An 11,291-nucleotide genomic window follows, 5' to 3' on the forward strand; every position below is an offset into this window, starting at 1 on the left:
AGAGCATGTAGAAAGCTAATTGTTAGTAGGATCACACCGTTAATTTCACACACACTAACAGGTTTTGGTTTTTTTAAGTAAACTATGGGTCAGACTAGAACATATTTAATCTAGAATATAAAAGGTTTCTCTCCTCCACCTTAAATTTTAGAATTAATTGGTATCTTCCCCTAAATGGTTGAAGTGGGTTATTTTGTTTTCTAATGAGCCATGCTACAGCCTGATTGCTCAACTCACAATGCCTGAACATGCATGGAATACTGTGAGCATGTTCTGTTATGTCTCTTGCTGGTACTTAATATGATGAAAATTCTTAGAGATGACATGGTAATGTAACTGATCAATATCAGCCAAGAGTGTAGTTTCCTTGTGAGCAGTGGCGGAGAGCAGGTGGGGGCGGGCATGGCGCGCATCCCGGGGGCGTGGCGCGCCGCCCACAGGGGCGTGATGTGCATCCTGGGGGCATGGCACCCAGCGTGGGGGGAGCAGCCGCAAGTGCCCCCCTGCACTTCTCTTCCTCCGCCAGTGCCTGTGGGCAGTGGCGTAGCGTGGGTTGTCAGCACCCGGCAAGGCAAGTAATTTGCGCCCCCTAACCCGGGGCAAGGCAAGTAATTTGCGCCCCCCACTGCACTGTCCCTCCCCCAGATAGTCCCTCGCTCTCTCTCCGCACCGCACCGCACCACACCGCACGCCTGGCACCCCCTCCCCTCCACAGTGGGTGGCGACCCAGCGGCTCGGATTGGATTCACACAGCCAGCACTGCAGTGAGAGAGAGAGAGTGAGCCAGGTAGGGGCAGAGAGAGGCGAGTGTGAGCGTGCCCCCCCCCAGATGTTGCGCCTGGTGCGGCCGGGCCCCCCTGCACCCCCCACGCTACGCCGCTGCCTGTGGGTTAGGAGTGCCAGTGGCTCCCTTCTGCTGCTATCACTACGAAAAGAGTTATGCTAACAGTGCTTTCATTTATAGTAGCTTAAGCAGAGTTAAGTTAAAATAGAGTTAATATACTTACCTCGATTAGAAAAATAACTACACATATAATTAACACGATAATCAACTTTTTGTGGACAGTAATATATCTGAAGTATGTATTCCATGTAGTAACAGCACTCAAGGTCTCTGAATCCTCACAAAAATATTCCTGGGAAAATAATGGACAAGAACACAATTAGCACCAGTGCTTTCTTTCTAGAAAAATAGGTGCTGGTACTCAGCATGAAGTTGCACCAGTAAGAGCCATACTTTTTAACAACAAAAAGAGGTTCCATTACTCCGTACCCTTGAGTGCCCCCTGAAAAAAGCACTGATTAGAACTATCTGAGTAACATAATCTTTCGTTGGCACCTTATTCAAAGGAATGAGAGCTGACCATTGTTGAGATGTGTATAAAACTTTTTAAATTTCTAGCTGTCTTCTAAACAATATGATATACTTGAAAATTCCTGACATCTCATTGTTTTTGGATTTTTTTCAGGGAAACCCTGGATGTATGGCAACGCGACAGAAAAAGCAGCTAAAAAAGCTTAAAAATCAGTATTTTGGGGGGAGGTTCCCCCTTCCCCAAAAAGGTGAACAATTTCTAAAAAGCTCAGCAATTTTGCGTGTGCCAGGAATTTAACTTTTCTGAAAGTTAAATTCAATATGATGCTACAATATGATGCTCACACAATAAGATGCTTAAGAATACTTGCCCAGTCTATTTCTTTGCATTCATACTTCTAACTTTTTTATTTAAAAAAAACCATTGAGGAGCTGCAATGAAGGAAAAGATTTTGACAATATCTGGCAACCGCTGGTTATTGTACAGATGTTGGATAAGTATTTTTTTACTATTTTAAGGATGTGTTATGTTCACCCACCTGAATACTTGGTTGTAATAATTTATAATTGCATAGTACACAATAAACAAAGCACTGCTGTGCTCGCTGAAGCACAGCCCAAATGTAATCTTTGTACTTTGATTCAACAATAGTACTACTCAAGTGCTGGGTCTACTTGCGTTCAAACAATGCATGGTTGTGGGGAGTGGAGCCACACATACCATCCGACCTGCAGCCCTTCATGCGTTCTTTGAATGTGAGTAAATCCAACACCTGAGTAGGACTATTACCATGAAAAGAATCTCCCTGAGATCATTAATTACATTTTCAAATGTGAAATCAAAGGGGTATGAGATACAAGAATGCTCTACTGGGTGTTCAGTCATAGAGGACCATGTTTTTAGATACTGGGAACTGAAACATATCTAACAACAATCTTCCAGAAGAGCAGCCATGTTAGTATGCTTACTGATAAAATAGTCTTTCAGCAATGTAAAAGAGTAGCCGGGTTATTATGAGATAAGCTTTTATGAGGTGGATGGTATATAAATGCACATCCGCCAACAGTAATTTGAACCACGTACCTTTAAATCCTCTTCATTAAGTTCCTCACTTATTTCTGCCACACTGTCCATAGACAAGCGCCTGGCATAGATATCTGTCTCGCAAGACGGGTGGGCTACTGACATTTTACGTATGGATACGTTGCCCTTTTTGTAAAAACTCTGACGTTGGTGAACTGATGTCCGGGTCATCAAGTTAAGCACAGACTGTCTTCTATGTTCTCTAAACGTGGGTCCTGCGTTGATCACATTGCTGCGTGGCAGAATTGCCTCTCCTTGTTCAGAGTCTGGTACCAACGAAAACCTTCTTTCTACGGGTTTCCCAAGGCCTTCTTCTATACCATTGACCTGCAGTGGAGTTTTTTGCATAAAGGAGAACTTCCTGCTAGAATTCAGCGCATTCATGACCGAGTTCTTCCTTTTTTCCGCAAAGTTTGAGGTCTGTTTAAAAGACGTTCTCTTCATTTCGTTTGGTGCGCCCATGCCGTCGCTACCAATAGAAAGCCTCCGCAGCGTTTCACTTAGAATGGAGTTCCTTCGATCTGTGCTGAACTGATCAAAACCATCAAATCCCATCAGCTCAGAGCTAAAGTTGGGTCTCTGACCCTGGAGTTCAGAAAAGGTCCCGTAAAAATAACAGCTTCCTTCGTGTAAAATTAGTATCTTGTCTGCTATTTTCAAATGTTCCAGCTTCGATGTAACAAGTATTCTAGTTTTATTGACGATAAGTTTGCAAACACAGCTTCGCAAAAAGAGGGGGGGGGGGACAATTAGAGATTTCAAGGAGGGTAATCATTGCTCATTTCTGTACCTCATTTTCTGTCCAATTTTGCTGATCTTCTTTGAGTGCTTTCCAGCTTAAAAGCAACAACCCAGATTCATTTAGCTAAGATACAATTTGAAGAGCAAAAGAAAGCATGCCACTCAAGTAATTGTGCACTGAGGACTCTAGCTAGGTATCTGAATATCATAGCCACCAGCACTGGGTGTATGGGGCACAGGGAGCTCTGGCCCCTCAATATTTTGAATCAGGGGGCTCACTCACCCCCAATATTGAGGGGGCGACATCCCCTACCATCCCCGGGGCACCCTCCATGTGCTCCAGCCCCTGCCTGTGTGTGTTGGTTTTTTTAAGGCTCAGTTAAACTATTATTTGCACACAAACATAGATGAGAAGTGTGTTCTTTTAAATGTCATTAAGTGACTGATAACAGCTAAGGTGAGGTCAGCAAACCAGCACAAAGGCTTATAGCACATCCTGGGATGATCTACAGAACTACTGAAATTCAGACTAAGAAGCTTGGAATGATCATGAGGGTTTATTGCAATCCAATCAGTTACAATATCCATAGAATAATGTGCATTTCATGATGTTCTGAACCTACCTAAACCTACTCCTAAAAGCATTAAGCATTTGAACTATCAAATTATACAATAGAAAATCTGTTTCTTGGGTTTGCATGCTGCTTTGCACAAATTCTTTTGCATTACGTTGGCATAATACCCTGTGTATTTATTTATTAAATGAGCAAATTTTATTTATTAAATTTATTTATTTAATAAAATTTATTTATCAAACACGCAAATATGTCAAAATATACTATACCTTTCAAATATTTCTTTCTCTGTTAACATGTCTAGATAACCGAAAGGGGAATCCAAGAGATATAAATCAGCATCTTTATATACTGCTCTAAATAAAGGACATAAAAATGAAATTAGCTTCCATTAAAAGTAAATGCTAACATTTAATTTATATTTGGAATGTTTGATCAGAATATTTTTCTGTTATTATATGCAATATAAAGATCACCCAGGGAATCCAGTATTGCGATCACGTAGGCTTTATAATCCACCATATTAACATTTAATTTCAGGAAACAATTACAACCTGAATTTTTGAACACCATGGCGCCTCTGCTGCAGCACCACCGGACCTGCCTTCATCTGCCCCAGTGGCAACAAAATATGTTTCTCGCATAATGGTTCCACAGCCACAGCAGGCACTGTAACCCTCCAACAGTTTAATTTCACCCCCAATGACGCATTCTTCTGTTGTCTCCCAAGACAGACAGATGCCAGCAACAACCGATACCAAGCACTTATCCATTGATAGGCCACATAAAAACATGGTGCTTTGCTTGGATCTTAAATCCTCAGTGATTAAATTTGAATTTTGCCATTATTGGTGGACACGGTGGCGATCATGTTTCTCCAGAATAAGCTCAAAATGCAAACAAGAAGTAAATTAGCCCATGACGGTGCTGTAGGCATATTTTCTAACTGTGTGATTAAAGAGGTCCCATATAAATGGTATCTACATGTTATACTGGATGCGGTTGGTGCTGTGGGTTAAACCACAGAGCCTAGGACTTGCCGATCAGAAGGTCGGCGGTTCGAATCCCCGCAACGGGGTGAGCTCCCGTTGCTCGGTCCCTGCTCCTGCCAACCTAGCAGTTCAAAAGCACGTCAAAGTGCAAGCAGATAAATAGGTACCACTCTGGCAGGAAGGTAAACGGTGTTTCCGTGCGCTGCTCTGGTTCGCCAGAAGATGCTTAGTCATGCTGGCCACATGACTCGGAAGCTGTACGCCGGCTCCCTTGGCCAATAAAGCGAGATGAGCGCCGCAACCCGAGAGTTTGTCACGGCTGGACCTAATGATCAGGGGTCCCTTTCACTTTACTTACATGTTATACAGGGGAAGGATCTGACTATTCCAGCTCTACAATTCTATTATTCTATTTCAGTTCTCTTAGTTTAAGTCGTATAACCCTCATCTGAAAGCTGCCACCTATTCCTGTAGTGTATTAATTCAGTTGAAATGGGAGCATCACCAACAATTCTAGTTTAAATAAGGACTGTGTTGCTAGCAACAACTCTGTGCTAAAACCACTACCTCCCGTGTGTTTCCCATAAGTGCTGAGGAAATGCCTGACTGAGCTTGCAATGGGAGTAGTTGCACTAGTGAATAATGCAATGCTGAAAACTTTGGGCAGACATTGCACCCGTTTTCAGAGGCAGGGATGATTTCAGACATTATAATAATGGGAACCTGAATGCATTAGCTCTTGCAGAGTGACAACTGCTAGTTACAACAGGGGAGGAAAACAGAGTGTAGGATTATTTCTGATGCCTCCCTTTAAATGTCAGAATTTTGGAAAAGGCTGGAATTTCATACTATCAAACTAGAAAGCTGTATTTGAAAACATTAAAAATTTAGCAGCAATTTTAGGCACCAGAAGTTTTTCAATTAGTTGTAAGAAAGCAACAAGGTTCTGAATTTATAAAACCAAATCCTTACCTTGCATTTGAATGTGAGACTTCCATTAATCATGAGAAATTGCATGCTGGTAACAAAACAAGTATGGGCTGTATTTATTAAAAACATCATACAATTATTTCAATTCACCTGGCAAGAGAGATCCTGGCTCGCTGACCACCACTGAGAGTGATTCCACCTTCTCCCAAAACGGTATCATCTTTTTCTGGAAACTTTGAAATGTCCTGTTGAAACATTTTATAAAAGATTAATTTTTTTTTTCAGATTACACCACAGCTTCTCAATTTATATCATATGGAGCAATTCTAAGTCATAAAAATATGTCCCTGAGGGCAAATTCACACAACTTGTTTGCCATTTTAACCAGATCTGCTTGGGAGCAATCTCTCTTTAGAGCTCTTTGCAACCCAATGGGCCCTTCAGAATCCTGACTAATCTAATCATACACAGGATTTGGCCACTTTACAGCTCAACCCAGCTACCCATCACTTATATAGATGCCAATTGGCTCCAGTCTCCCTTCATTGCAATAACTGCTTAATTGTTTCTAGCCTATGCTTTTTTGTTATTTGGCAAGCAACTAATCCATTAGATGAGCATTCCTCTTCTCCCATTAAGCTTAGTTTATGCGGGAGCCTTTTGTGATGGACATGGCAGACATTTGATATAAGGCAGAAAATATAATTTCCCAGTCATTCATTTAGTGGCATGGGACACAGTTTCTTAGCAAGCACACATGGTGGTCTTTAAGAACTCACCAGCTTCCATCCTGGTGGCTGGTTGCTTTTAATTAAGCCCTAGAAATTATTGCAATCTCTATTTGACTGGTATTATTTTTAATGTACATTCTTGGGTGAGGATCTGTATTTCATTTGGGATAAGACTTCCAAAATTTTAAATACTCCCCCCCCCCCCACACACACACACACTTTTAGGGTAAAATAGGTTGCGATGTTCGCACCAGAGTAATCGGAGATCATCATGCACAGACTAACAGCAGACAAACGAGCACTGCCCATATTGTGTTTCCTCTGGGGTAGATAACAGCACATGTTGCTTTGCTTTCTTCCTTGCAGCTCTGCAGTAGTGCAGAGAGGATCACATGCACAATGCTACGACTCTTACCAGCTCCAGACCATGAGACAACCCTCATACCTTTTAAGAATTCCCTCTGCAGCAGGAAAAATCCATTGCACTTTTGAGTAAATTATCTAAAGCAGGGGTCACAAACTTGTTTAGCAGGGGGCCGGTCCACTGTCCCTCAGACCTTGTGGGGGGCCAGACTATATTTTTTGGGGAGGGGGAATGAACGAATTCCTATGCCCCACAAATAACCCAGAGATGCATTTTAAATAAAAGGGCACATACTACTCATGTAAAAACACGCTGATTCCAGGACCGTCTGCAGGCTGGATTTAGAAGGCGATTGGGCCGGATCCGGCCCCCGGGCCTTAGTTTGTCAACCCATGATCTAAGGCTAATTGTTCTGTAAGACGTTTATCCTCTTTTCCTGCCCTACATTTGTTTTAGTTTCATCTTTCAGTCTTTGGGCTCATTATGCTCTGCTGGATTTGATTAGGTGGTCAGCTACTAAGACAAATATGCTACCAGCAATTTAAACTCTGGTTTGCTTTGTAAATAAACATAATAATCCTGGGCTTCCTTCAGTTTTTTCTCTTTCCTGATTCTCTAAACATTGCTTTGGTTATTTTCTGAATGTTTTTTTTCCCCTCCACAGTTTCAGCATTAATTTCACTGTGGGTACTTAAGCTGGAGACAGTAGTCTAGTCTGTTTTGTAGGCTGCTGGGAGTCTTTTGAAGATAACCTGCGTATCTGACAAACTTAACTATAAAGTTCCCATAGGAACAAAAGCAAGTTTCATGTTTCCTCTGATCATCGACAGTGAGAGTCATATACAAAAGGAGAATCCTGTTAGCATCCAAATCAGAATCTCAATCCCAATCAGAAGAAAGAAGGCCTTCTTATGTTCACTGGGACTCGATATATGAAGTCTAACAGGGACGCAGGTGGAGCTGTGGTCCAAACCACTGAGTCTCTTGGACTTGCCAATCAGGTCAGCAGTTCGAATCCACACAATGGTGTGAGCTCCCATTGCTCTGTCCCAGCTCCTGCCAACCTAGGAGTTTGAAAGCATGCCAGTGCAGGTAGATAAATAGGTACCGCTGTAGCGGGAAGGTAAACGGCATTTCCATGCGCTCTGGTTTCCATCACGGTGTCCCGTTGCACCAGAAGCAGTTTAGTCATGCTGGCCAGATGACCCAGAAAGATGTCTGTGGACAAATGCCGGCTCCCTCGGCCTGAAAGCAAGATGAGCACTGCAACCCCTTAGCTACCTTTGACTGGACTTAATCGTCCAGGGGTCCTTTACCTATATGCAGTCTAAGGCTAATTAAGGAACATATAAAAATGAGGGGGAAGTTTAGATTGGCAGGCAAACAGAAGACCGGCAGGCCACTCTGAGAATAGATGGTTGAACTAAATGGTTCTCTTCCTATGTTCTTAATGGGAAAAGTAAGATTGTGAAACAATTTTCTTGAGATATTTCCTAACTTGTCTGTGAGTATCATGATTTGCCAGATTTTCTGAGACCTTTATCAAAGTTCATAGAGGCCTTCTCAATGTCCACTGTATAGTTCTGAGGGAGAAAACTGCATTGGAGTCTACTTCTCCTTAAGATCTCAAGCCAATCATGTTTCTTTAAAGTTTTACTTGCTCCCTTCCCACCAGCCTTGAGTACAATTTTAAGATTGTGAAGGACTGTTCTTAAATACTATACTCAGTGCCAGACATAATGCGTTCAGCGTCCCTGGTAAAATCCTGCATTTGTTTTAATAAATAGAAATATAGGTCCTTTTCTGAGGGCAACACCACAAACCTTGACGGATTTCTGGTTCCATCTCAAATATTTTTGGATTGAAAAATACTACTAATGAGGTCTTTCAACACTGCAAACACTAATTCAGAGTACAACAAGTAAAATGTTCCACCCTGCAGAATGTGCTTCAATGTATCCTAAAAGGAATTTTTTTCTCCTATCTCAAAACCCAGAAAGTTATGCAAGCTATTTGCTTTCTCTTCCATCTATGCATAATTGTATTTGATAAAGCTACTTCGAACATCTCCTTCAATCCTTCAAGTGAAATTTAATGGTACATTCTTTGGAACGGATTGAACACTGGTCAAAGGAGATAGGGACTATTAATGACTGGGTTTCCTGACATGAAAACTAATTGAGGTACGAATGGGGGAGTGATAGTCTGACCTTTCACTTTACCTGCACCAAGTAGTTTGCTGCTTCAAATATATGAGAAAGGTAATATAAGTAAAAGGACCCCATGACGGTTTAAGTCCAGTCAAAGGCAACTATGGGGTTGCGGCACTCATCTAGCTTTCAGGCCGAGGGAACCGGCGTTTGTCCACAGACAGCTTTCCAGGTCATGTGGCCAGCAGGTCTAAAGTGCTTCTGGCGCAACAGAACACCATGACGGAAACCAGAATGCATAGAAACGTTATTTACCTTCCTGCCGCAGCAGTACCTATTTATCTACTTGCACTGGCGTGCTTTTAGACCACAGCACCATCTGCGTCCCATCAGAAAGCTTATATATGAACTATGACTTACAGGTATAAGATGAGCAAGCTGTTCAGCATTCCATATTACTTGTTTAGTATAGCAATGTGATACATGCACTTTTGCAAATGCTAGTTAATAGACACTTCTGATAAAAATATTTTAAGTGCTGTTACTAGCTCTTCATCTTCTGTCTCATCCCTATTCTTTTCCTTTTATTCAGACCCAGAAGATTTATAGCTTACCTGGCTGAGCCATTTGCAGGTTATGCAATACAACCTATCCATCATGAAAACATAATTTCAGGAAATTTCTGCTTTAATTATTTTATTGGCAAAGCCTGACTTTAATGAACAGACAGACTTTGGAAGTACAGCAACCTCAAGCAAGAATTGGATTTCTACAATTTCAACAGCCATTTCAACATTTCAAGATTTGGCCAAAGAGATAACAGACGTGCATATACATCAGTATAAATTTTACTATAACATTATTATGGCTGTTTTCTCTTAACAGAATGCATAATATTTGATTCTTAGATTTACTATCCTAGTTATGGGACAGCTTTACCTTATTATACTTAAAAATTCAGAGGGTTAGTTCTCTACAATGTAATTTAAATCAATCTTGCAGATGATGACAGGTTCCACAAGAGTATGACAATTGCAGGAAAATATTGTCTCGCTATCCCATTCTCATTTATTTTATCATGCTTCAACTAGATGTGTCAACAACTATATTTCTCTCTCTCTCTCTCTAAATATATATATATGCATTTGATGCCCATATTGAACTTAACAAAATTGTAAGCCCAGTGTTGTTTTGAAATTTTCATTTTAATTATAAATACGGGTTGGCTTATGATTTGGACACATTTTAAATCATTCACCAGTCAAGGCTGTGCAATGAGATCTAAGCAGAAGAGGACTGTACCTTGCACAGGGAAATTAAAGCATTAGGGTTCATATAGCCTTGTGCTGAATGAGGAAAATACTGAATACAGTTCAGTACTAATAAATTATAAGTGCTTCTTTGAATTTTAAAAATCTTATTCAGCACTTCTTATACAGTGCTGCCATTAGCTATATGTACCCCTGCAGCTTTTAACCACAATCACGTACAACAACCAAGAAGAAAATGTTAAAGACTGACCTCTTCTAACTGACAGGCTTTGATGACACTCTTGTATCGGAATTCGTCATAGGAAACCCCAAAGATGATGTTTTCTTTAATTGTTCCAGGCATGATCCATGATACTTGAGGGCAAAAGGAAATCCTTCCACTGTGTTTAATTTTACCTTCCAAAGGCTCCAGCTCTCCCATAATCATCATCAGGAGAGAAGTCTGTTATTGAGATTTATAACAATTAACATTCATTCCTTAATAAAGAGGTGTGTACAACAAGATCTAGCAGCCATGACTATTCTAAGTTTGCAACTTCATACAATATGCTTATATCAATAAATGTGAAAGGATGGGGTCTTACGTGCATGGTTTGGCAGATTCATTCCAATACAATTCAAAATGCGAAAGAATGAAAAGTCTGAAAATCATCCTTGCAAGCTCAGAAAATAGCCTGTCAATCATAGAAGTCTTTCACATTTACAGAGTAAACCTCAATGCCCCTGTGAATCTCTGATGAGTCAGGCAAAGCATTAGGTGTGAATTAATCATAAACCCAGAGATATGTCTATTTGTGCAACCTTGAAAAAGCGTAATTAATTTGTGTAACTTTTTAATTGATTCTATTAATGATTTGGCTTGGTGTGACATTTCCTGCAATACTTCTCTGTAAAACAGTACAAGAGCACAGCTAGTGATTCATTCTAGCTTGAAAGCCCTTCAGGAAGCTATTGATCGCGACTTCAGAATACACTTGCCATGGTTTCTGAGTTAATTAGTAGCTAATAGTAACCTTGTGGCACTTAGTGCACATCAAAGTGGTGAGAAATATGAGGAAATATCATACGTGTTATCAAAGGTACTCTAAATGCAAGCCGCCTTCAGAAATTAGCCTCCATGCATTCCCTTCATTGTTTC

General features: G+C 40.9%; 1 protein-coding gene across 5 annotated transcripts in view; it reads right to left on the bottom strand.

Moving 5' to 3' along the window:
• The window catches only part of CFTR (CF transmembrane conductance regulator), an 86,557-nt gene that overhangs the window by 37,083 nt on the left and 38,183 nt on the right, over nt 1-11,291 (bottom strand). For all 5 annotated transcript variants that reach the window (XR_014502064.1, XR_014502065.1, XM_083399330.1 and 2 more), the window contains 5 exons: nt 10,404-10,595; nt 5,788-5,882; nt 3,985-4,071; nt 2,400-3,120; nt 1,008-1,136 (listed from right to left, as the gene is read on the bottom strand). Coding sequence is in view for 3 of the 5 variants with exons in the window: in XM_083399330.1 (XP_083255456.1) it covers nt 1,008-1,136; nt 2,400-3,120; nt 3,985-4,071; nt 5,788-5,882; nt 10,404-10,595 (1,224 nt within the window). In the remaining 2 variants the exon portion in view is untranslated. The remainder of the gene's footprint in view (nt 1-1,007; nt 1,137-2,399; nt 3,121-3,984; nt 4,072-5,787; nt 5,883-10,403; nt 10,596-11,291) is intronic.

This window comes from Podarcis tiliguerta, assembly GCF_965153285.1.
Source record: "Podarcis tiliguerta genome assembly, chromosome: 10".
NCBI classification, from domain to species: Eukaryota; Metazoa; Chordata; class Lepidosauria; order Squamata; family Lacertidae; genus Podarcis; species Podarcis tiliguerta.